This window comes from Lepus europaeus, chromosome 4, assembly GCF_033115175.1.
Source record: "Lepus europaeus isolate LE1 chromosome 4, mLepTim1.pri, whole genome shotgun sequence".
Classification (NCBI taxonomy): Eukaryota; Metazoa; Chordata; class Mammalia; order Lagomorpha; family Leporidae; genus Lepus; species Lepus europaeus.
In genome coordinates this window covers 72,444,914-72,471,435 of record NC_084830.1, presented here as the reverse complement: position 1 = coordinate 72,471,435, position 26,522 = coordinate 72,444,914, and the positions used below count along the sequence as shown (strand labels likewise).

General features: G+C 44.9%; 1 protein-coding gene and 1 long non-coding RNA gene across 7 annotated transcripts in view; one reads left to right on the top strand and one right to left on the bottom strand.

The window, feature by feature from the left end:
• TRAM1 (translocation associated membrane protein 1) overlaps window positions 1-7,316 on the bottom strand; it is a 41,142-nt gene extending 33,826 nt beyond the window's left edge. For all 4 annotated transcript variants that reach the window (XM_062188367.1, XM_062188369.1, XM_062188368.1 and 1 more), the window contains exon 1: window positions 7,009-7,316. In XM_062188367.1, coding sequence (XP_062044351.1) covers window positions 7,009-7,131 — 123 coding nt within the window. In that variant the 5' untranslated portion in view covers window positions 7,132-7,316. The remainder of the gene's footprint in view (window positions 1-7,008) is intronic.
• Window positions 7,317-7,343: 27 nt separating this feature from the next.
• The window catches only part of LOC133757693 (uncharacterized), a 67,198-nt gene continuing 48,019 nt past the window's right edge, over window positions 7,344-26,522 (top strand). Inside the window, exon 1 of one of the 3 annotated variants that reach the window (XR_009865716.1) lies at window positions 7,344-7,733. This is a non-coding gene — a long non-coding RNA (uncharacterized LOC133757693). Of the gene's footprint in view, window positions 7,906-26,522 lie in introns of all 3 variants that reach the window. The other 2 variants (XR_009865717.1, XR_009865715.1) reach the window with 2 other exon arrangements.

The following is a 26,522-nucleotide window of genomic DNA, read 5'->3' as shown; positions in this document are numbered from 1 at the left end:
TGCCACCCTTGTAGGAGACACAGATGGAGTTCCCTGCTTTGACCTGGCCCAGACCTGGCTGTTACAGCCATTTGGGGAACAAACTGGCAGATGTCTCTCTGTTCAACTGATGCTTCAATATACCTCAGTTCGGCCACTCCAGGGTTCATATCCTGGACTTTATCATACAGGTCTAATTTATAAACTGAGATTGTCTGTCTGTTGTTCTACCTTCCAAATAAGTAAAATAAATACAGAAATAATTGTTCATGGAAAATGTGAAAAAAAGTTTAAAAAACCAAAAAACAAGAACCTAAAAGGAGCCGGTGCCGTGGCTTAACAGGCTAATCCTCCGCCTTGTGGCGCTGGCACAGCGGGTTCTAGTCCCGGTTGGGGCGCCGGATTCTATCCCGGTTGCCCCTCTTCCAGGCCAGCTCTCTGCTATGGCCCGGGAAGGCAGTGGAGGATGGCCCAAGTGCTTGGGCCCTGCACCCGCATGGGAGACCAGGAGAAGCACCTGGCTCCTGGCTTCGGATCAGCACGATGCGCTGGCCGCAGCAGCCATTGGAGGGTGAACCAACGGCAAAAAGGAAGACCTTTCTCTCTCTCTCTCACTGTCCACTCTGCCTGTCAAAAAACAAACAAACAAGAACAACAACCTAAGAGGGACAAAGTGGTATCAGGTAGATGCCAGGCCAAGATCTGTGCTATTTTTAGGAGGAAGAGATTGAGTTTGTGCTGGGGCAATAGGAAAAATGCCAGGAAAAAGGGAGAAATGACACATACCGAATAAAAAGGTGATGATGGATGGAAGGACATGGTAGGGAATGAAATTTTAAGGATAGAATACCCCTGAACGATGTTGCTTTTTTAGACTAGGAAAAAGGTAGTATAGGTTGAATAAGTATCCCTTACCCAGAATGCTTGGGACCAGAATTTTAGATTTTCTTGGATTTTGGAATATTTGCATATACATATTGAGGCATCTTGGGGATGACTCAAATCAAAACAGAAATGCATTTGTTTCATATACAGCTTATGGAAATGGCCTGAAAGTAATTTTATACAGCATCTTTGATGAGCCATCACAGGATCAGGTGGGCAACATTCCACTTGTTGTGTCACACAGGCACTCAAAAGTCTGATTTCGGAGCCCCCCCCTTTTTTTAAATCTCAGATTAGGGAGATGAGATAGATAAGTAAATTCAAAGAGCAGGAAAGTAAAGAAATCCACCTCTGAAACACTGTTTTCCCTGGAAGGAAAATGGAATTTCATCCATTAGGCATAATAAGGAAGGATAAGTATGCATGTAACTCCTGTAGGGAAGGGAGCTGGCAGGGGAGTAAAAAGATCACTGGCTGTTACTAACTTCTCATGTTAGAACTACCAGTGCGTACGCTGTCTCTCAGCACAAGGCTCTGACTCTGTCTGCTAACCCTCAGCCATCTGTGATGTGAGGTCACAGAAAAGCCAGACATGCAGTCTCCCCCTTGCCCCATGGTTTCACTTTTCAGATTCAGTTGCTGTAATCTGAAAACAGTACATGGAAAATTCCATAAAATGAACAATTTGCAAGTTTAAAACTGCATGCCACTCTAAGCAGTGTGATGAAATGTGTCCTCTCACCCCAGGTGTTAATCATCCCTCTGTCCAGGATACCTGGGCCATATGTGCTACCTGCCCAGGAGTCACTCAGTTGTAATGGCTGTGCTTCTACAAGCAACCCTTACAGGGCAGCCATGATGCCTACACCACTCACCTCCCTTCATCTCCTCACGTAGGCACAGTGTCATCTTACATCATCACAAGAAGGGTGAATGCGCTACAGTAAAATGCTTTCAGAGACCACACTCACGTAACTTGTATTGTAGTACTTTGTTATAACGGTTCTATTTTATTATTATATTTGTTATCGTGATAGTTAATCTTCTACTGGGACTAATTTTTAAATTAAAGTCTATGATGGGTATGCAGGTACATTATATAAAGGGCTTGGTACCATTCGCAGTTTTAGGTATCCACTGGGGGTCTCGGAACATATCCCCTGCAGATAACGGAAGACCACTGTGGCACAGCAAAGCCTGAGGAAGCAAAGCAAAGCACTGGAGAAAAGGAAAGGGGTCCACAGCACCCTAAAACAATGAACTAAGGAGAACACTGGCATACGAGGAGTAGAATGAAAGAGGCAAACAAAATGTAGGTTGTGGCTCAACTCCCTGGAACTCAGGATCTGGAAATAAATTAGACCTGTATGATGAAGTCTAGGATATGAACCCTGGAGTAGCTGAATAGGTATACCGAAGCGTCAATTGAACAGTAAAGGCTAGTAAGGCTACTGTTAAAATTCGGGTCAATCACAAGGATTCAAATGATGGCCTGAGTTTCTATGGCAATGCTACTTCCATGTTATTATTTTTAATAAAGTTGACTACTGGCCGGTGCCGTGGCTCACTAGGCTAATCCTCCGCCTTGCGGCGCCGGCACACCGGGTTCTGGTCTCGGTCGGGGCACCGATCCTGTCCCGGTTGCCCCTCTTCCAGGCCAGCTCTCTGCTGTGGCCAGGGAGTGCAGTGGAGGATGGCCAGGCCAGCTCTCTGCTGTGGCCAGGGAGTGCAGTGGAGGATGGCCCAAGTCCTTGGGCCCTGCACCCCATGGGAGACCAGGAGAAGCACCTGGCTCCTGCCATCGGATCAGCGCGGTGCGCCGGCCGCAGCAGCCATTGGAGGGTGAACCAATGGCAAAAGGAAGACCTTTCTCTCTGTCTCTCTCTCACTGTCCACTCTGTCAAAAATAAATAAATAAATAAATAAACTTGACTACTGAAATTCACTTACTCTTTTTGTCTTTGTTTAGACTGTATATAGAAACGCACAAACATTCTCCCTCACACCCCACATCCCTGTTTCTACTTTGCAACATGAAGTCACCACTATCACAGTTGAGGAAACTTTCTGCTAGAGTCCTTCACAAACAAGTGAAATTCTTCAAAGATAAATTCAGTATCAAATTCTAAAAGCAACAAAAATTAGATTATACATTTATGATAGGCTTCCAAATAAAATTAAAATCTGGCCTCCAGCTGGTTTAGCATGTAACATTAAGCAGGATACAAAGGAAAAATACAAACTGCATACCTCCAAAAAGCTTAAGGAAACATTAAACCAGCAATCAGCCCCCTAGCTTTTTCCAAGCTTCTTGGGTCTGACATTCTAGCCAGCATAAAACAATAATTAATTAATAGTAAGATGCAATGGTTTAGAAAATATGCTACAGAAGTTTATAAAACACTCAAAAGTAAAAACAGTTTATGACACTCTGGGGGCATTTATATCACTGTTGTCCATTTATAAGAAAAAATCAGATTTATTTAGATATAGGTTACCACAATCTAATGATCTAATTCAGTGTTGTATGCAGTATCATGAGTATCACATTGTATCTTTAAGTGGTCATCAGTTGGAGCTCTGTAGCTCCTCTTGTTATAGGAGTATGTTAGCTATTCTGTATTTGTTAAGAGGAAGGTATACTTCTACATGAACCCAATTCCTGCAAGGCAATGCTCACTTCTGGATATCAAATTCTACCTCCCCACCAGCTTACTGGAGAATCTCGGCCTTCCAGAGGAAGTATTACTCTCCTGAATCCCTGACTCTCCCCTCCTCTTCCTCATTCTCATTCAGAAAGCCTTCCAAGCATCCTTATGTTTTCTGCCTATTAAAATTTTCCTAACTCAAATGCCAAGCCAGTAATCACAGACCATAATTTGTAGCAAGTGGACAGATACCATAATAAACTATAGTTTCAAAATCTCTAAGTAAATTTTGATAATATAATGTTCCCTGGAGATTCAACTCTTACATTTCCTAGCAATCAACTGTGTTCTTCTTCATCAACGTTTTAAGTAGAAATAACCTTTTCAGATGTTGCTGGGCTCTTCTATAACATAAAAACACTGTCTTCTATTTTCCAACTTTGACAAAGTTCCGAGGAGTAATATCAGCTACTACTTACTGCATGACTCTTATAAACCCAACATTGAACTAGGCATTATACATATGACCAGTCTAATTCTCAGAGTAGCCTAATGGGCCCCACTTTACAGATTAGGTAGTCCTATGTTCTGGATCATCCAGTTAGAGTCCTAACTTTAACATGGATCCCTTTAGAATCTGTAGTTTTTGGTATAGCAATATTGCTTCTTCCTTTTGGCTAGTAATTACAGTTATGTCTTTGTTGATTTCACCATAAATCCTGACATTTCTTCAATACACTTACATAAAAAGCTCAGCAGCTTTGCCAAGACATCAACTTCTCTATTATTGCAGCACAACTAATTCTATAATTATGTTAACTTGTAAGATTCAGCAGTAATTATTTTGAAAGTCAAACAGCAAAGCTAACCTAGTCAATATTTTGCTAAACGTAGATAACAAGCTTTAGACTCTTAAAACTTAAATACCTTGCATAAACTTCCCCCTTCCGTATATCACATTCCCATCCCCATGTGAATTGACTTTAAAAACTTCTAGTTAGAATTTTTATTGTGTCTAGATACACAAATTTTACAGATTTACACAAAGGAAAAGATTTATTCAGTTAAAAAAAAACCTTAACCTATGAGGCAAGGTTTGGGTGGTGAACTTTCCTTAGAAATCTGACAAGAGAATGTTAGTTTACATAAAAGCAAAGTTATACCATCTCTGAATATCAGAATATCTGATTTATATTACCTTTCATTTAGAGCACTGCAAATATGCCTTGCAGGCAACAGTACTGTCCCCCACCAGCCTGCTTTTTAGAGTCAGGAATTCTTACCATGTGGAGATGCGTTACGGCAAGTTACACAAAGTGGTGAAAATACTGCATATACAAAAAGTACTACTTTTGTCATCAAAGCAGGAAGAATACAGAAACATCAAATTCAGAAAGTGAGTAAAAATGCTTAGCATTTTATTTTTAAGGTTACCATTCACAAAATGCTTTGTAAACTGTCAGACGCCTTCTTCACACCATATTATCTGATCCTTGCAATAATGGCTCAGAGGAGACCAGTACAACAAATATTACAGGCGGGCCTCCTTAATCAAAAAATCTGAAATACTTGGAAATCTGAAATTAAAAATTTTTTTTCTTTAATTTGAAGGCAGAGAAAGAAAACAAAATGAGCACAAATGCTCCCATCTGCTGATTCACTCCCCAAACACCAGCGATGGCAGGGGCCAAAGCTGGGAGTCTGGAACTTAATCCAGTTCTCTCCCATGGGTGACAGGAACCCAATTACTTAAGCCTTCACTTGCAGTGCCTCCAAGGGTCTTCATTCGTCAGGAAACGAGTCAGGAGCTACAACCAGGCATTCCAAGGCAGGGGCTGGCTTCTTAGCCACCAGACCAAATATCTGCCCAAGTGTTAAACCTGAACACTGACATGATGCCCAAAAAGTTGTGGATTTTAGCATTTTAGAGTGTGTATCCTGTGACATCTACGCAAATATTCCGAAATCAGAAAAAATTCTGGTTCCAAACATTTTGGATATGGGATAGTCAAACCTGTAATTCCTACATATGAGGGAAAAATCAAGGCTCAGACACGGATCACGTGGAGGTAAAGCAGCAAAGCCCAGCCTGCAATGAAGCTTGCCACATGTTAGTTTCCTCCTGCCTTCCCTTCAATGATCTACACCCGCTGCCTCCTTCAGCCGCGGTTTCAACAACAGATACGAAACTAACAGGGATAAAAAGTATCTATACGTAGATCCAGAAAAACCCAGCTGAAGAGGAGTGAAAATAAGGTAAGGTACTGCCCAATTATAACACTGTTTAAAAAGCCCCAACGAGCGCCATTTAAAAAAATTATTCATCTTTTGGTCACTGGCAGTCTCGTCCCATGGGTTTTCCTTAAGAAAAGACTTTTCATTTCACTCATTTCTTAACCACGTCCTATGCCCCAGGCACTAGTCTAGGTACTGAAAAGAAGCATATATGTGTGTGTGTGTGTGTGTGTATATATATATACACACACATATATATGTAAATCTGCCTTCGCTAAGGCTACAAGCCAGGAAGGAGGAGACAGAATAAGTACGTAAAACAGTACATCTGATGTGACGTAAGGGCTCCAGAGAAGAATTAAAAAGGGAAAAGAAAAGGAATGGGTGTGTGTAGTGGGGAGCGGGGGAGTAGGCGGTTACACGTTCCACCTTGCAAAATTTATTACCCGCATTCAACAGCTGTTAAGTCAGTCATCAAAACCCGAGAGCTGTGGGAAGAGAATTTACACACTCCTGACAGTCTCATCCTCTCCGGCTTCAAGAACCGAGGCTGCCTGGCGCTGCCGTTCCGCACCTCCATTTACGGAGCAGAAAGTTCGCTGAACTCTCCGGGAAGAACATCGGTGGAAGAGGGGAGCACCGAGCCCAGCGCGCCTTCCGGGGTGCCGGTGCCCGGCGGCCGCCGCCCCTCAGAGCAGCCAGCGAAGACGCCCGCCTCGCCCCCAGCTCGGTCCTCCCGGGGCGCCCCTGTCACTCGGGGCCTGCGGCCTCGGGGCCGGCGCGCCTCCGCCTCTGCCGAGCTCCGGCCCCCGGGACGCCCCGGGCGGCCACGGCGGGCCACCCCCCCAAGTCCGCCCACCCGGCCCGGGCCAGCTCGGCGCGCAGGGGCCGCCCCCGCCCGCCGGCCCCTCGCCGGCTGCCACGTAACCCTTCGCGGGAACCAGGAACTGCGCGGCGCGGCCGGCGGGAGGGGGCGGCGGCGGGGTAGGGCCGGCGGGGGCGACGCGGCGGCCCCCCGGCGCCCCTCGGGCCGGGCGGCGAGGCCCGCGGGGGCTCGGCATCCCCGCGGCCGGCCGTGAGCGGGCTCCGCCGCCGGCGCGGTGCAGGGAAGGCCCGCACCCTCGGGGGCCGCCGGGGGGCCGCGCCTCACTCCCCCTGCCCCCGGCCCGAGCCCCCTGCGGGGTCCCCGACCACAGGGGCCGGGGCGGGCAGCCTGGGCCCCGCGCAGGGCGGGCGGTTGGGGGGCGCGGGGCGGGCTCACCTCGAACATGAGCCCCAGCAGGAAGACCATCGCCACACAAGAGACGATGTCCGCGTGATTCTGCAGGATGAATTCGTGGCTCAGGACCGGGGGGCTCTTGGAGCTCTTCTTGCGGATCGCCATGGTGGGGCCGCCGCCCGTGCCTGCAGGTGCTCCGCTCTTCCCAGCTGCTCACCGACTCACTGCCGCCGCCGCCGCCTCTCCTTGGCCGCTTCTCACAGCCCCGCCGCAGCCGCTCGCTGGGGCTTCACTTCCCATCCCACAACCAGTACGCAGCCGCCGGGGCCGCCCGGAAAAAAAAAAAAAAAAAAAGAAAAGAAAAAAAAAAAAAAAAAAAGCGAGCCCGCAGCGGGGGCGAGCATGCGCAGCAGGGAGACGACGCTCTCGCGTGCTGCGGCCGCCCTTTGAGGGCCCACAGCGCCACCTGGGGACCGGAGGCCGGTAGGAGCGAAGCCAAGCGATGCTCCCTGCCCGCGCCAGGCCGGGGGTTGGGAGTTGTTTGGGGCGCGAGCCCCCCGAGAGCGCTGCGGGTCCGAGGGCGGCCGCGCGCTGTGTGCGCACGCCCGCAAGCACGCCTTCCCGCCCTCCTGCCGTCACGGGCTTGCCTGCAGAAGCCTGCTGACACGCTGATGACGGCCCGTTCTGTGATCCGCTGCCTGACGTCCAGATGATCCCCAAAGTACTTCTGTGGCCCGTCTACACAACACGCAGAGCGCTTTCTCCAGGTTAGCTTCGGCCTCCAGAGTCACCTCAGGGTTAGTTTCAGCACTCTTGGGGGCTTTTTCCTCCTCAGTTTGCACTAGCTTTAAAAAGCAAACAGAAAACTGCCTCTATCCGAGTCCCGCCTGTCCATCCCAATCCGCACGCTCCACCGGGCATCAGGCTGAAGATGATGGGGTCAGTTTGGGTTTACTTGCTTCATACTTTATATTAACGGCGATTTTTTAGTAATCCAGGGAGATGGTAAAGTGGGACTGTGGATTCGATGTTCCCGTTCATCCTTCTGCCTGAACCAGGAGTCCTCACTAATTCCTTTCCTGATACATTGCACCACTGTTTACCCATTTGCCAAACCTAGAAGCCAAAGTCATCGCACACGGGGCCCTTTGGGCATCTTTCCACAGCTGGTCCATCACTACAACCAGGTGATCCCAACCCTTCCCTGCTTCACACTTCCACAGCCCTAGGGGAGTCTCATCTCTTGCCTAGGATGTTGTTACAACTCCGGTGGAATCATTTAGTGGTTTAAGAATACGGGTTTTCTTCTTACGGTTTTTCTAAAAAAATTATTTTTAGCTACAGGAAAGGTAAAGTGAGCGAGAAAGAGAGAGCGAGCTTGATCTTCCATCTGGTTCACTCCTCAAATGCCTGCAATAGCCAGAGATGGACAAGGTGAAGCCAGGAGCCAGGGTCTCCAGTTGGATCTCCCACGTGGTTGGCAAGGACCAAAGTACTTGAGCCATTACTTGCTGCCTCCTGGAGGGCACATTAGCCAGAAGCTGGACTGGAAGCAAATCCCAGACACTGAGATATGAGATGAAGGTGTCCCAAGCAGTGGCTTATCTCACTGCACCACAACACCTGCCCCATGGGGAGAGAGTCTTTGAACAAGATTTTAAAAAAATGAAATATGTTAAAATGAGTTGAGGTTTCAGGGGAAATACAAATCAGGGGGAATAGGGGAGGCACAAGGAAGTGACATTTTCCTGAAGAGCTGAGGAGATGAAGGAGCAAGCCACTGGCTACAAAGTGGAGACAATGGAAGTGCAGACTTCCACACTTATGTGAGATGACTGAATAGCAGAAAGTTAGGGCTCCATACATTTAGTTCCAGGTCACTATTGTTATTTTCCTCTTTTCCAGGCAATCGCTAGTTTTATTTCCCTCCAAATCACTTTCAAATTTTCAGACCAGAGTGATGCTTTTCACAGGATCCACATTTTTTTCACTGGTTTCCCTTTTCCTTCCTGGAAAGCTAGCATAACTAAGTAGCCTTTTCTGATCTGGTTCCTGCCTGTCCAAGCAATCTCCAGCCTTGCTACTGTAGGCTCCCATCTCTGTAACAGCAGCTCACCGAGCACTCACACGGTACACACCACGCCGCGCTTGCTTCCCCTGCTCTCCCTGCCTTTGTGCCTGCCTGCTGCTGCTTTCTGGAATGTTCTCTCCTCTCATGTACCCAGAAGATGCCTATTCTTCCCTCAGGTCTCATTTACATGTGACCTCTTTGAAACCACTAAATTCTCAGGTTGACCTAAGCCATTTGTCCCTTATGAGTCAACTGTTTTTTTTTAAAGGCGAGCTTTATTGAGATATAATTTGTATCATAGTTCACCTATTTAAAATGTACAGTTCAGTGGTTTTGGAGTGTATTTACAACATTTTACAACCACGATAATCTAATTTTAGGACATTTTTATCATTTTATCATTATCAGTCATTTCCCTGCACTCTTGGCAGTCAATCGATTTTGATCTGTTTTCTGTCCCTCTCTATTTACCTGTTCTGGACATTTCATGTAAATAAGATCATAGTCTTTCTTTTATGGCTGTTTTCACTTAAGACAATATTTCTGAGCTCCCTCTTTGTTGTGATATGTATCAGTATTCTGTTTTATGGCCACTCATAAGTAGATGCACTTTTGGGTTGTTTCTGCCTCTTGACTGCTGTAATGTTCCGTGAACATATATATAAAGTTTTTGTTTGAACACCTGTTTTCAATACTTTAGGGTGTATTCTAACAGTGGAATTGTTGGTCATAAGCAATTTTAGCCTTTTGAAGAAGTTAAAGATTAGTTTCTCAAGTGGCTGTACCGATTTACAACCCTACCAGCAATTTACAAGTGTTCCAGTTTCTTTACAACATTGTCCATACTTGTTATTTTCTGTCTTTCTTCTCTGTCTTGGTGACTAAGAAGTAGTTTCTTTGACTTTGATTTGCATTTCCCAGATGATTGATAGTGTTGACTAGTAGCCACTTCATGTACTTTCTAGCTATTTGTTTATCTTCTTTGGAAAAATGTTTATTCAAATCCCTAACCATTTTCTGAGTTGAGTTATTTTAAAAAATTTACAGTGTTTTAAGGGTTTAAAAAAATACATTCTAGCTACCAATCTCTTAGCAAATATGTGATCTGAAAATTACATACTTCCATGTACTTTCTAGCCCTTTGTTTATCTTCTTTGGAAAATATTTACTCAAATTCTTAACCATTTTCTGAGTTATTTTTTAAAAATTTATGGAGTTTTAAGGGTTTAAAAAAGAATTCTAGATACCAGTTTCTTATCAGATATATGATCTGAAAATCTTTTCTCCTAGTCTGTTATCTTTTTAGTTGATGATGTCTTTTGAAGCACAAAAGTTTTTAGATTTGGTGGAGTCTAACTTAACTGTCTTCTTTTTCTCATTGTTTCTGGGGTCTGGTCTAAGAAATCATCGTGTAGCTCAAGATCATTCATTCCTGTGCTTTTTTCTAAGAGTTTTACAGTTTTAGTTCTTACATGTTGGCCTATATTGATTCAGCTGTATATTTATATCATTTTAGCAATTATCATACTGTATTTTAACTATTTTAAGTCTATCTTCCCAATCAACTAGTGCCCCTCAGGAATTGGGAGTCTTCTCATCTTTGTACCTTCTGGTAGTTTGCACTATATTGTCAAGCTTTTAGTGCTCAATATTTGTTGAAAAAAATAAAGACTTCACAAGGACTAGAAGGAAACCTGAAAAACAAATATAAAAGTGAATTGAAATACGACTCTACAAATTTGCTCATTTTAAAGATACAAGGTCTTCAAAAAATTCATGGGCAATGTGTATTATGAAAAAACTCTGCATTGATTTCACAATTTTTGCGTCAAAACAAATTTATTTTCCAATTCCATTTTCCAGGAACAGTTTGAAGTACCCTTGTATTTAAGGAGAACTTACAGTGCACCTAGTAAATACTGACTACAAAGCATATCACTGTAAACAAGACAGACTTAGTCTCTGTTCTTGAAACATAGACCTGGAACGGAAGATACAGAATAAGCAATTTCCAATGGGACAGGTGTTTTTAAAAAGTCACTGCAGGCACAATGAAAATGTTCTGGGTCATTTAGAAAATGCATAGTTGCATCTAGGAAATTCAGTTGTTAAACTCATGTTTGTCCTTTCAATTATTTTGTTTTTTACTACTTTATGAGAAACACCCACAGGTGTTCTTTCAATGACTTAAATGTGATGGTCAACCAGAGCTCTTGGCAAGATGGAGGTTGTGTGGTTGTCTCCGGTTGGGCTGTCCAGGAAACTGATGGTCAAGACAGAGTTAGAAGAGATTGATTGGTGATAACGCTTGTGAAAAAGGAAAGTGGGAAGAATCAGCAGGGAAAGACTTCAGACCACAAGATAGGTCTCACACTTGTGAAAGCAAGGAAGGCAGGAAGAGCGTCAGGCTGAGGAACAGCTAAGAAGGTTTCAGCCGCCCCAGTGGGAGACTCAACACAAACTCTGCCCACAGAGAGTCCCACACTGGGCGAGATGGTGAGTCCCTGGGCCGCTGCTGTGCTCAGTCAGGCACTGGAGCTCCCACCTCGCACTCCTGTACCCTGCCCAGAAAGTCCCTCTTGTATCAGGAGGCCCTGTCTTCACAGCTCTTTTTTGGGATCTGGTAACAACTCCTGCCTCTTGTCTTTCAGGCACTCCATTGTTCCTCTTCAAAAAAAAAATTTTTTTTTGTTTTATTCGAATGGCAGATTGTGTGTGTATGTGTGTGTGTATGTGTGTGTGTGAGAGAGAGAGACAGAGACAGAGACAGAGAGATTTTCCATTCTGTTTCACTCTCCAAATGCCTGAATAGCTAGGACCAGGCATTTGGGGAGACTGGAACTCAACCCAGGTCTCCCATGTGGGTGGCAGAGACTGAATGATTTGGGCCATCACCTGCTGCCTTCCAGGGTACATATTAGCAGGAAACTGTTTTGGAAGTGGAGGAACTGGGACTCAAACCAGGAACTCTGATAAAGCATGTGGGCATCCCAAGTGGCCATCTAACTGTTGTACCAAATGCACACTTCAGGTGCCCCATTGCTAACAGCTTCAGGGGATTGCATTATCCCTTATAATTCATTACTTTTCTCATAAGTTAGAGTCCTTTTATGAACATTTTTCTGAATGACCCAGTTTAAATATGCCACTTGCACCTGTTAGGACCCTGACAGGTGTGCAGGTCATTAGTGACCTTGATGAGGGTGACTTCTTTGGAGTGGTTGAAACAAATGGCTGACTGGAATGGGTTCAGAGCAAATGGTGAGTGGCAAGATAGAGGTATGGGTGCAAGCAACTCCCTTGTGGGATGTTCTGGTAAGAGGAGGCAGAGAAATGGACAACAATTGACTGAAAAGAGGCTTAGGAACGGGCTTTGCTTTTCTTTTGGGATGAGATATGACACTTTTGCATGTTGATGGGGCTGAACTGTGTTTGTGTGTGAGAGAGAGAGGGAGAGAGAGAGAGAGACTGCAGGAGACACTTTAAGAAGCAAAGGCTGTGACTAGGTGAGTTGGGGTGGTGCTGGTGCACAGCTGAGCATCCACAGTGACAAAATGGGACTGCCGCAGTATCTGGAGGGAAAGCAAGTGTGATAATATCAACATGAGGTTGTTCTCTTCCGATGGCTTCTGTTTTCTTGTAAAATATTAAATCAGTGGGAGTGGGGAGTATGATGGTGCTTGAGGAGAGAATGTGCTAAAGTCATGATGGTGGTGGGGTGATAGTGAATGAATTAGAAAATATAGTAACGGCCAGCGCCGCAGCTCATTAGGCTAATCCTCCGCCTTGCAGCGCCAGCATACTGGGTAAAAAAAAAAAAAAAAAAAAAAAGAAAAAGAAAATGCAGTCAGATGGCAGGGACCACTGGTAATTTGTGAACCTAAATGTGAAGTGAAACTAGCAAGAAGAGGCACATAATTTTCTACAGTCACAACTTCCTGCTTGGGTAGAGGTGTGTGGAAGGCCGAGTTGGGTTTTGCCTGGCCAGTGTGGCAGAGAGCAAGGGTGTTGAGAATGTGTACAAGTGAGGGCAGGGTGATGAAGCTAGGACATGAGGGAATGGTCATACCCCATCACCATTCAGCCTAAGGACCCACCTTTTTCTACTGTGAAAAAGTAAATGTCTGTAGACTGCATCACTGGGGCTCCCATGTCCTCGACTCCCAGCTGCAGTGGAACTGGCTGCAAATCAGAGAGTTTGGGGGATTTATTCTCCAGGGACCCCTTCTTGCCTTACCATGGTTTGGGCTGTGGCTGTGTTCTGTGGCCATGGCCCTGGGCAGGCAGCCCTCTCTTACCGTTCCATCCCTTACTAGGCTCCAGAGATCTCATTCTCTCCCCTACCCCTTTAGGCCATTGGTAGTAAAGGCTTCCCACTTTCCCATCTCTGGTTGGTTCCCTCAATTTGCCGGTTTCTTGGTTGTGGTGAAATAAGAAGGCCATGCCAAGATGGCTGCTGGCAGAGGAGCCTGCCAGGCAACAGGCTGTGATTGGATGGCTTTGGAAGCTGCTTGGCAACAGGCTGTAATTGGTTAGGGCATAGACCACCCCTTGACCAGACTGGCTGCCTTGGCTATATAAGCTGCTGTACCAACTGAAATAATTGAGTCTGCAGGCTGCTCACCTCTGGCCTGCTTTCACCGGGCTCCCAGGGTCTGTGTGGTGACTCCGTGCCTCTTGCCCCCACCACGCTCCTCCTCTCAGAACGAATCCACCTCAACACTTGGTGACAAGACCCTTGATTGAATTCTCTGCTGTTAAGCCCTTTTGAATGGTCAGCTTCTCCTCACTGGTTCCCTGACAGAGACAGACAACTACGGCTAGAATTTCTGAACTGGAGGCATCCAAGGGGTTGAAGAATTATTAGAAGTGGGTAGTTGGCTAAGGAGGAAGTCTTTGGTGATCAGGATGCTGGAAATGATTTCAGGGATCCTTCAGCTATTGACAACAAGATGGCAGCATGGGATGAGGAGAGAGGGGCAGATGGGCTGAGATGTATGAGGTGGAGAGCACTGGAAGTGAGCAGGCCAGTCAGGAGGAGGTGAGGGTGCTAGACACACATTTCGTGTGGATGTTAAACCACCAAGAATGACTGAAGGAGTTGAATAGAAAGGGAGCCAGTGAGTGAACCAGGCACTAACATGTGCTGAGGAAGAGGAGTGATCAGAGAGGTCGCAGGTGCTTGCCTTGGGGAGTAGAGGGTGGTCTAGTCTGCAAGCATGCACTTCTAGAAAAGCTAGGGGTTTTTGATCAAGAGAGAATTATCTGTCAGCAGCAGTGGGGATAATGAAAGACACCCATTCTACCCCTAGACTCTGTAGCATGTAGGGCATGGGAAGAGAAAAAACAGCCACCTCTTGAGAGGGTTTTGATGGAAAGCAGTTTCAATTTCTGGTTAGACCCATTGGCATATTTCTGAGATGTGGTGAAGAAAACATTGAGAAAGAGGCCGAGGGCATGGAGGGTTTGGCAGATGGCACATCTGATGTTGAAGAGGGTATAGTGGAAGCATCTCAGGGGAAGGGGCTTTTAGCTTCAGTTAAATCAGGGGATGAACAGAATCTTGTGATCATGAGGGATGACAATGGAGGTTTGACTCGGGAGGTGACTGGGGTGTGTGGATGTAAAACGAGTAGCGGAGAGGATGTAAAGCTAAGATTAGGAAGAACAAGGGATTGCAGTGTATGGTCTGTATGCTATGACAGACCACAGGTCCATCCAAGGGGGTTTAGGCAAAGGGAAAGCTTTCAAAACCAAAAAAGGGGAAGTCCTCATAAGCTGTCTTGGAGCAAAGACCACTGATTAGAACGACTTGTTGTAGATGGTGATGTTAACTCATCAGTAGACACGGCGTGGTTACGCAAGTGTCCTTGTGCAACTCATTCCTCTGGAGTACAGCAGTTGACTTACTTGGACTACCACAGCTTTGGGGAATTCTTTGCATAATTTCTGTCCTAGTTCCTTTTCTTTTGTTATAACAAAATACCTGAGACTCTGTACTTTATAAGAAAAAGAGGTTTTTTTAGCTAACAGTGTTGGAGCTCAAGGGCATGGCACGGGCATTGGTCCGAGTCTGGTGAACCTAATGCCAAATGACATCCCAACAGTGGTAGCATAAGCACGAAGATGAGATGAAAGTAGGGAGTGATTCAGGGGCCAGGCTGCTGTTTGCTTCCTCATAGAAATACAATTTCCATTTCAAAAATGAATACAATCTTATGCTTTTTAAAACTTACTATAAATGATATAATAATAGCATGTAAATAGATAAATGGTCTGCTTTATTTTATTTGAAATGCAGAATGACAGAATGGGAGAGACAAAAAAGGTGGACCTTCTGTCCATTGGTTCGCCCCCAAATGCCTGTAACCACTGAGGCTGGGCCAGGCCAAAGCCTGGAGCCAGGAATTCCATCTGAGTGTCCCCATGAACCCAATCCCAAGTGCTTGAGTCAGCATTTGTTGCCTCCCTGACGCATTAGGAAGCTGGATCTGATTCTCTCAGAAGAACTAGCCAGGGTCCCCTGAATACTGCATCAATTCCTCCAAAGGGTACACTCTCAGTGACTTAATTAATAAGCACCGGGCCCCACCTCTTCACATCACCACAATGGGGATCAGTCTTTCCACACAAGAATCCTTGGAGGACAGACCATATCCAAACCATAGCAGTTCCCAGCAGAGGCAGAGAGTATAAGAAGGCTCTTCTGTCTTGGCCTCCTAGCTTTACTTTGTTAGAGTTTGACATAAGTGACTCCATTTTGATCCCTATAACTTCCCTATGTGAAGAGTTTTGAAGCATTATCCCAATGTCTTTTTTGGGTAAAGTGAGGAATCAATTCTAATTCTAGTTTCCTTTTTATGATGGGCTTCTTAAGAAGTTCGTAGGGAGGTACAAATGCCTTCAGGTTAGGTCAGTGTCGCTGGAAAGTGGTCTCACCAAGGCACATGGGGCTGGAGACCTCTTTCTAGTGGATTGCTCATGTGTGTTCTGTGCTGGAGGCCACTCTGCTCAGCATGGCACTGGCTACTATGTGTACGGTGTACAGGGAAATGCAGCCTGGGCCCTGGAATGTTAGGTTTCTCAAAATACTTTTAATGATTTACAAAAGGACGGAAGGTGAGCTTGTGGCACAGATTGCTGCAATTATGAGAAACCTAAAGGAACAGAAAGACAATCTTTGCCTTCCAAGAGGTTATATCTAATTGGCCAGGTAAGACACGTATAAGAATGAAAAGCCAGGGGTCGGCTCTTTGGCGTAGCAGGTAGGGCCACTGCCTGCAGTGCCGGCGTCCCATACAGGCGCCGGTTTGAGTCCCAGCTGCTCCACTTCCAATCCAGCTCCCTGCTATAGCCTGGAAAAGCAGTGGAAGATGGCCCATACCCTTGGACCCCTATACCCATGTGGGATACCTGGAAGAAGAAGAAACTCCTGGCTCCTGGCTTCAGATTGGCCCAGCTCTAGCATTGAAGCCATTTGGGGATTGTGGTCAACCAGCAGATGGAAATCTCTTTCTCTCTCTGCCTCTGCCTCTCTGTAACTCTGCTTTCCAAATAATAAATAAATCATAAAAAAGAATGAAAAGCCAGTTCTGAGATGATGTGAAAGTAAATGCAAACAAGTGCCTAATACAAATAATTATGAAAAATGGGATAACTTGATTTCAATCTCTAATAATAAAAAATTAATATTTGTTGCATGTTTACTATCTTCCAGATATTTTAATTTTATGCAGGCTATATCATTTAGTCTTCACAAAATTCCTATGAAATAGGTGTTATTATCTTCAGTTTAAAATGGGGAGACTGAGGCTCAGAGACATTATAGTAATTGGCTCAAGGTCACAGGACTAAGAATCTGTCTCTCAAATCATGTTTATTTTATATAAATAGTCCTCCAGGGGTTTCACCTGCCAGAAAGACCCTGAATAGTGAACCCAGCCTTATCTCAGTCCTTATCTATTCAAGAGACTGTTCCCTGCCTTGACAGAAGTCCAAAGTCCATTTTTTTTTTTAAAGCAGCAGTGGGCCCTTGTGGCACAGTGGGTTAGGCTGTCCCTTGAGATGCTGTCACCCCATATTGAATGGCCTGGATCAAGTCTTGCTTCCACTTCTGATCCAGTTTTATGCTGACGCATCTGGGAGGCAACAGATGATGACTCAAGTCTTTGGGTTCCTGCCACCCATTGGGGACAACCAGATGGAGTGCCTGGCTCATGGCTTTGGCCTGGCCCAGCCCTAGCTGTTTTGGGCATTTGGGGGAGTGAACCAGTGGCTATAAGACAACTCTCTTGTGTCTCTGCCTTTCTCCCTGTCATTCCATCTTTAAAAAAAAAAAAAAATGCCGGGGTGGTGCTGTGGCGCAGTGTGTTAAAGCCCCAGCCTGCAGTGCTGGTTTAGTCCCAGCTGCTCCACTTCCGATCCCGCTCTCTGCTATGACCTGGGAAAGCAGCAGAAGATGGCCCAAGTCCTTGGGGCTCTGCACCTGCATGGAAGACCTGGAAGAAGCTCCTGGCTCCTGGCTTTGGATCAGCTCAGCTCTGGCCGTTGTGGTCATTTGGGGAGTGAAGCAGCAGAATGGAAGACCTCTCTCTCTGGCTTCACCTCTCTCTGTAACTCTTTCAAATAAATAAAATAAATATTTTTAAAAATGCCATTTATCAATTTACAAGCTTTTGTTAACACCATTTATAATAAAAGTATAACATTTTATTTATTTTGTGAAGTGGAAATTCTGTTTCTATGAGGAAAAAAAACAACTCCATGAACATTTGGAAATTCTGTAATTTTTTGGAGTATAGATTTTTGATGCTGTGGAAATGATAAAACAATATAGAATGCAGTGTTGTTACTAGTAGGTAATACTAGTAGGAGGGTAGGACTAGTAAGTAAGACTCATAGGTATGACTGGTAGGAGATAGCACATCTTTCTTGGGGATGGATCTGGCAACTGAGAGAGAGAGCTGGCTGATGATGGTTATGAAGCGTTTGTGACCGTCCAGACCACTCCTGTGTCCCTCTAGGGGTAGACTGTGATCCAGTGACCCATGGAAGCTTAAGGAGCCCAACTGCGGAGTTTTCACCTTATTTAAGCACAGGACACCACGGCCTGAGTTAATGCTTCATTGGTAAAAGAGACCAGGTACAGAAAGTGGCAAATGCAAAGTGAAGAAATGGAAACAGGGAATATAGATAATGCTTTTGAGATGTTTAGTTTGAAGGCGGGGGGGGGGGGAGTGGGTGGGGTGGGGGGGTGCGGTGGGGGGGTGGTGGTGGTACAGATTAACTATAGAGGAATAAGAGAGTCAAGGTAGGTTTAGGTTTTGTTTTCATTTTTGAATGAGACCCTTGAGTGTGCTTAGATGATAAGGAGGGAAACAGGGGAGAGGTTGGAGACACTGGGGGGAAAGTGAGGAAGCTGGTAGATGGAGGTCTCTAAAGTTTGGGATCCCTCAGGATCCCCTTTTACATGGGAAAGGACACCGCCTTCCACGCTGAAAGGAAGGAGGAAGGGGAAGAGGTTAGCAGTAACAGAACTAAAACACAGACGGTGAAATAAGGTCGGACAGTGCCAGGAAAATGGGAGCCAAATTCCTATTTTGATTTCTTTTTTAAGATTTTATTTATTTATTTGAGAAATAGAGTTATGGACAGAGAGGGAGTGACAGACAGAAAGGTCTTCCATCTTCCTGTTTACTCCTCAAATAGCTAGAATAGCCAGAGCTAGGCCGATCAGAAACCAGGAGATAGGAGCTTCTTCTGGGTCTCCCACGTGGGTGCAGGGGCCCAAGGATTTGGGCCATCTTCTACTGTTTTCACAGACCATTAGCAGAGAGCTGGATCAGAAGAGGAGCAGCTGGGACATGAACCTGCACTCATATGGGATGGCAGCACCACATGCAGAGGCTTAGCCTACCTACTACACCACAGTGCCGGCTCCTATTTTGATTTCTTAAAAGAAAAAATTCAGACAAAATACATATAGCAGAGTTTATTTGAGCATTAAAAGATTCATGAATCTGGTAGCACACAAAGCCAGATGACGCTCATTTAGAGAGCTTGACTTTAGCATCATTAGCAGTAGGCTTTTATCCGTCGGATGAGGGAGCAGAGTAAAGAAATTACATGATTGGCCTGAGCTGGGAGTTTGCCTTATTTGTGTATGGTCCAGTGGAAAGTCCCTAGCTAGAGGTCAGTTGGCATCCTCTAACTGGTTATACTAAAGTTTCATTTTGCTGTTTCAATCTAATTAGGTTTGGGTTTGCTTATATAGAAATCCAAGGCACCATCCCCATCTCAGCCTAATGGCCCCCAAATGGATTATTTTAGCAGAATGAGAGAGCAGAAGCAGGAAGCATGGAGGGAAGATATCTGCAGAAAGAGGTTTTTCTCACAAGGAAGGAGCCCCGGTAATGGTTTGGAGAGAGAGAGAAGACTCTCAGCTCCACCTCTGACTTCAAGATGTACAAAGTGTGAGCCGGAGGAAAGATGTTCAATTAAGAGGGCTGAAGGGAATTGGCGGTTGAGGGGAGGGTCACAATACAGTTAAAGCAAATGATCAAAGGAATGTGTGGGGCAGTGGTGGGGGATGTAGAGAGATGTATTTAAAATGGAAATTATCATGCACATATTAGTGTATGTGTAATACTTGCAAGTGCCTGAATTTTTTGGATCAGAAATTAAGAGTCAACAGAAAAGCTTTGGGAATCAGTGGATCTTTTGAAGTAGATCCAGGGATTTGAACTCATCGAATTCTCTCTATAACTCTTTCTTTATTGTCTTTTATTTAATATATGCATATTAATTTCAAGTGACTGAAAAGGGAATATATTGGAGCAAAAATTAAGAGTCAACCGAAAAGCTTTGGGAATCAGTATAGCTCTCTGGAACTAGAACCAGGGATTTGAACTCATCAAATTCTCTCTATAATTCTCTTTCTTGTCTTTTGTTTCAACTTGGCTTCAGTTTTTTTTTTTTTTTCCATTGTAAATGGGGCTCATTTACGTGCAAGTTCTATCAGAACAATCTCAAGGGAAGACCTACACCAGGTTGGCTTGTGTTACGTGATAATTTCCAACAATATCTAGCTGGTATCTGTTCACTCTCTGCTTCAGCTTTCTGGAAACTAGTTTTACAGCATTTTCTTTCTTGGACTTTGCTTTTTTAATATAACTATTTTTCTCTTTCCTTATTTTATTATTTGGCTCATTTCATGTGTCTTTAATAAATTTCAACTTCAGAGGAAATAACTTGTAATAATACTGGCCTTTGGACCAGCACATTCCTTACAATAGCATTTAAGCCTAAAATAAATCAGTTATTAGGATTTTAAAGTGAGAGGATATTGTGGGCTTTGAAAAGTTTTGCCATCCATCTTTTAAATACAAATAAATAAAATATCTCAGCATCCAGATTTATGGAAATTTTGTGGGAAACCAATATTTGAAAGTACACTGAAAATAATTGCCATTAAGGTGCAACACATAATTGATTTCCAGATTCCTCTTCAGCTCCTTATACATGGGCATCCCCAAGATTAAATGGGTTGCTCTTCTTTCTTTTTACTCACCACATCCAAGTGCTAATCCATTTTAGTGCTGTTAACCATTACCACCTTGCTGAACAATTTCCAAATGCCTGCTTGAACTTGAATTGTTCCCCAAAGGACCCTCCACCTGGCCGTCTCCCACAGTCAGGCTTTAATGGGAGAAAACCCAATGCATGTAAAACTCTTCAGCTCACTTCCTGATTACCTTCCTCTCCCAACTCACCATTTGCCAAACAGCATCACCCTTCTCCCATGTCCCACACTCAAGCAGTCCGTGGTCACTCCTGTTTCTTGTAAGCCCTGCCCCACAGAGGACAGGATAGTGTTGATGCTGTCATTTAAGGATGTCGTTAGGAGGCAGTTTGAGAACCAGAGAAAATGTGGGTGGGTCTGAGTGGCACTCAGAAGTTGTGATGAGTGGCCCAGGAAATGAAAATCACTTTCTTCCAGTTACAAAACCCTTCTTAGCCCAGAGCATGTATTCCTTTCTCCCTTCTTCCCTAGCCCTGTGCTCATTTCCTAATTAAAATAAACCACTACTAACTGGGTTACCTGTTTGCAGATGGTCCTGTTTCCATTCATCACACAGGTGGTGGTAACAGTTTAGTAATAATATTTGTCCAATTAATTCCTCACTTGTAGAAAAAGGATGGTGACAGTACCTAACTCAGTGAGTTACTGTCAGTATTAAGTGAGCAGTGTGTAGTGTTTTGCACAGGGGTTTGTACCCAATAAATATTAGTTGCTTTTATATTGTTGCTGTTAACAACCCATCACATATTCCCTTATGGTGATTTCACCTTATACCAGTAAAATATCAAAAAAATATTGTCTTTATTCCTTAGTAAAATCTTCCCCTAACTTTATAAGATAAAATCCACATTCTTCTTCATCATGGGAGTTAAAACTTAATATTTGTAAAATCTTAAGGTGTTTTTTTTTTTTTTTTTTTTACTGAGCCTCTGTTTCATCATTTGAAATAGAATAACATTTAGTTGTTCTAGGTTGATATGAAGTGAAAATTAGCAATGCATATCAAAAATGCTTGGGAGACTGAAAAGAATGGTTTATATTGTAGTTGTTTTCCTTTGTGCTGTCAGCTTTGTCTTAGAACACCTGGGTGGATGCAAACAAGCAAAGATCTCCAAAGAATCCTTGGCCACCATCCCAAGCCCTTGGTTCTTTTAGGAACTGAGCAGTATACAATTTTCTTTCTTTCTTTCTTTTTTTCTTTTCTTTTCTTTCTTTCTTTTTTTTTTTTTTTTTTTTTTGACAGGCAGAGTGGACAGTGAGAGAGAGAGACAGAGAGAAAGGTCTTCCTTTTTGCCGTTGGTTCACCCCACAATGGCCACTGCGGCTGGTGCGCTGTGGCCGGCACACCGTGATGATCTGAAGCCAGGAGCCAGGTACTTCCCCTGGTCTCCCATGCGGGTGCAGGGCCCAAGGACTTGGGCCATCCTCCACTGCACTCCCGGGCCATGGCAGAGAGCTGGACAGGAAGAGGAGCAATGGCTACAAGATATCTTTTCAGTTCTTCCAGTCACAGATTTCCTGAGGCATAAGACTATTTTTTAAAAAAATATTTTGGGCCTGGCACTATGGTGTAGCGGGTAAAGGCACTGCCTGAAGTGCCAGCATCCCTTATGGGCGCTGGTTCGAGTCCTGGCTGCTTCACTTCCAATCCAGCTCTTAACTATGGCCTGGGAAAGCAGTAAAAGATGGCCCAAGTCCTTGGGTCCCTGTACCCGCATAGGAGACCTAGAGGAAGCTCCTGGCTTCGGATTGTTGCAGCTCTGGCTGTTACAGCCAATAGGGAAGTGAACCAGTGGTTGGAAGACCTCTCTCTCTCTCTCTGCCTCTCCTTCTCCCTCTGTGTAAATCTGACTTTCAAATAAATAAATAAGCCTTTAAAAAAGTTAAAAAGTAAAAAAAAATAATAAATTTATTTATTTATTTATTTTGACAGGCAGAGTGGACAGTGAGAGAGAGAGAGACAGAGAGAAAGGTCTTCCTTTGCCGTTGGTTCACCCTCCAATGGCTGGCGCACCGCGCTGATACGAAGGCAGGAGCCAGGTCTCCCATGTGGGTGCAGGGCCCAAGGACTTGGGCCATCCTCCACTGCACTCCCAGGCCACAGCAGAGAGCTGGCCTGGAAGAGGGGCAACCAGGACAGAATCCCGCGCCCCATCCGGGACTAGAACCCGGTGTGCCGGCGCTGCAGGCAGAGGATTAGCCTATTGAGCTGCAGCACCGGCCAAAAAATTTTATTTACTTGAAAGGCAGAGTTACGGAGAGGGAAAGAGGGTAGAGATACACAGAGAGAGATCTTCCATCCACTGGTTCATTCCCCAAATGTCTGCAACAGCCAGGACTGGGCCAGGCCAAAGCCAGGAGCCAGGAGCTCCTTCAGGGTTTCCCACGTGGGTGCAGGAACCCAGGAACTTTGGCCATCTTCCACTGCTTTCCCAGGCCATAGCAGAGAGCTGGATCAGAAGTGGAGCAGCGGGACTTGCATCAGCGCCCATGTGGGATCCTGGTGCCGCAGTCAGTGGCAGCTTAACCCATTACGCTACAATGCCAGCCCCAAGACTGTCTAATTTTAGGAGCAGTTTAGGAAAGCATTTTGTGCAGAAGGATGTTCTCCATGTTTATTCTCCTCAAAGAAAATGACCCACTGGGTGGCCTTGCTGGGAGAGGTAACCAACTGCTCAGTGACCGAATAAAGCATCCTTTTTTTTTTTTTTTTTTGACAGGCAGAGTGGATAGTGAGAGAGAGAGACAGAGAGAAAGGTCTTCCTTTGCCGTTGGTTCACCCTCCAATGGCTGCTGCAGCCAGCGCATCGCAGTGATCTGAACCCAGGAGCCAGGTGCTTCCTCTGGTCTCCCATGGGGTGCAGGGCCCAAGGACTTGGGCCATCCTCCACTGCACTCCCGGGCCATGGCAGAGAGCTGGCCTGGAAGAGGGGCAACTGGGATAGAATCCGGCACCCCAACTGGGACTAGAACCCTGTGTGCCAGCACCGCAAGGCGGAGGATTAGCCTAGTGAGCCGCGGCGCCGGCCGAATAAAGCATCCTTATGAGCTGCTACTGTCTGCATGTTGTGTCAGTCTCCCCAGAAACCAATTACCTTCCCCCTCTTTGTCCATGAAAACTATGACTCACTTGAAATCACAGCAAATTCAAACTAAAGCCTTTCCTTGTCTTTAAGTGCCAAGATTATCTTACAGATCCACCTTACTACACATATCCATGGACCTTGGGCATTGCCTCAATAACAATTCGTGCCATGCATTCTTTCCATTCATCCATGTTCACATTACTGTTGGGCTTTTCTCCATGATTCCACCCCTTCCATTGCTCTTCCACCTGTAGAACGTTTCCACCAGGTCCTCTGGGACATCTGTGGTGGTTCATGTTCTGATTTGCCCAATACGCCGTCCTCTACACCTTCCAGTAACAGACTCACCTTACCCACAGGAAAAGCATGTAATCAAGATGGGTCGTATTAATTGACCCAGTAACATAATCTTGACCTACAGTAAAATAACTTAAGTTTTTTTTTTAAAGATTTATTTATTTATTTGAAAGAATTACAGAGAGAGAGGAGAGGGAGAGAGAGAAAGAAAGAGAGAGAGAAGTCTTCCATCCGCTGGTTCACTCCCCAATTGGCTGCAATGGCTGGAGCTGTGCCAATCCGAAGCCAGGAGCCAGGAGCTTCTTCTGGGTCTCCCACGTGGATGTAGGGGCCCAAGCACTTGGGCCATCTTCTACTGCATTCCTAGGCCATAACAGGGAGCTGGATTGGAAGTGGAGCAGCCAGGACTTGAACTGGTGCCTATATGGGATGCCTACACTGCAGGCAGTGGCTTTATCAGCTACGCCCCAGCGCTGGCCTCCAAAGCTTTATATCTATTAATTTTAACTCCCAGGATGAAGAATGTGCATTTTATCCCATAAAATTATAACTTTTTTCTATAAAATAAATGTGGTATTTTGTGGCACCTCATTGGTATAAATCAACATGAAATAGCTTTACGGGAATATATGGATGTACTGTTAACAACAGCAAAATAAAAACAACTAATATTTGTTGGGTGTCAATTCGTGCATCAGTCACCACAAGCTACTCATTTAACACTGGCAGGAATTCACTGAGCTAGATGCTATCAGCGTTCCTTTTCTACAGGTGAAGAATTGATAGGACAAACATCGTTACTAAACTGTGAGCACCGCCACCATGATGAATGGAAACACGAGAAGCTGAAAACAGAGAAGTCCATTAGAGCAGACCCTCTTATCCATGGGGTTTCCCATCCAAGACCCCAGTGGGTGGCTGAAAATGGAAATAGTACTGAACCCTGTAATTTAGTGCCTTTTCTTTCTTAACTAAGCCCTTAAAGGACTGTAGTTGTAAATTTTGCAGTTTAAAGTATGACAGAAAAATTAGCATGGATTTACTTTTCCTTACTTATAATTTCATGTGTAGATTTTTATTTTTTTATTTTTCAAGTGACTTATTTATTTATTTGAAAGGCAGAAAGAGCAGAAAGAGAGAGAGAGAAAGAGAGAATCAGAATCTTCCATCTGCTGGTTCACTCCCCAAATGGCTGCAATGGTCAACGGTGGCCCAGGCTGAAGCCAGGAGCCTGGAACTCCATCTAGGTCTCCAACATTGGTGGCTGGGGCCAGAGTACTTGGGCTATCTTATGCTGCTTTCCCGGCACATTAGCAGGGAGTTGGCACCATCACATGAGCAAGACTGGAATAAGCTCTCTGATATAGGATGTTGGCATTCCAAGCAGAGGTTTAACCTGCTGTACCACAGTGCTGGCCCTGGCAGATTTGTTCTTACCACAGCTCTTAGCAAACTCAGCATATGATTTTCTTTTTACCAAATTAAGTCAAGGATTTTCATCTAAAAGAAGTACTTCCTCTTTGGCATATTTGAACTGCGGGCATCACTACTCTTGTGCTTTGGGACCATGATTAAGTAAAATACAGGTGACTTTAACACGAGCACTGTGAGGCCAAGACAGTCTCAGTGATAACCTAGAAGACCACCGAGTGACTAGCAGGTGTGTATCACAAATGATACGGACAGGCTGGACAGAGGGATGGTTCACATCCTGAGAGGGTCAATAAGGGGCAGCACAGAATCTCATCACACTGCTCAGATGACATACAATTTGAAATTTGTGAATTGTTTCTGGATATTTTTAATATTTAAGACCACAGTGGACTATAAGTAACAAAAACCACGGAAGAGCAAAGCCATACGGGAGGGCGGACCACTGAGGTAGTAGCTTATTTTAATTAAGAAATGGACAATGGGCTAGGGAAGAAGGGAGAAAGGAATGCACGCTCCAGGATAAGACAAATATCAGCTTGTCCCTAGCAAGAAGAGACTTTCATTTCCTGGGCCACTCATCACAACTTCTGAGCACCACTCAGTGCTGTTTGGCAAATGGTGAGTTGGGAGAGGGAGGTAATCAGGAAGTGAGCGGAAGAGTTGGGTTTTACATGCATTGGGTTTTCTCCCATTAAAGCCTGACTGTGGGAGACGGCCAGGTGGAGGGTCCTTTGGGGAATGATTCAAGTTCAAGCAGGCGTTTGGAAATTGTTCAGCAAGGTGGTAATGGTTAACAGCACTAAAATGGATTAGCACTTGGATGTGGTGAGTAAAAAGAAAGAAGAGCAACCCATTTAATCTTGGGGATGTCCATGTATACAGGGCTGAAGGGGGACTCAGGAGCTTAATTATGTGTGTGGGAATTATTTTCAGCCTGTTTTCAACCAAGGGTTTCCCACAAAATCTCCACAAACCTGGATGGTGAAACTTTTAAGAGCAAATATCCTCTTACTATAAAATCCTAATAACTGATTTATTTTAGGCTTAAATGCTATTGTAAGGATTGTGCTGGTCCAAAGGCCAATGT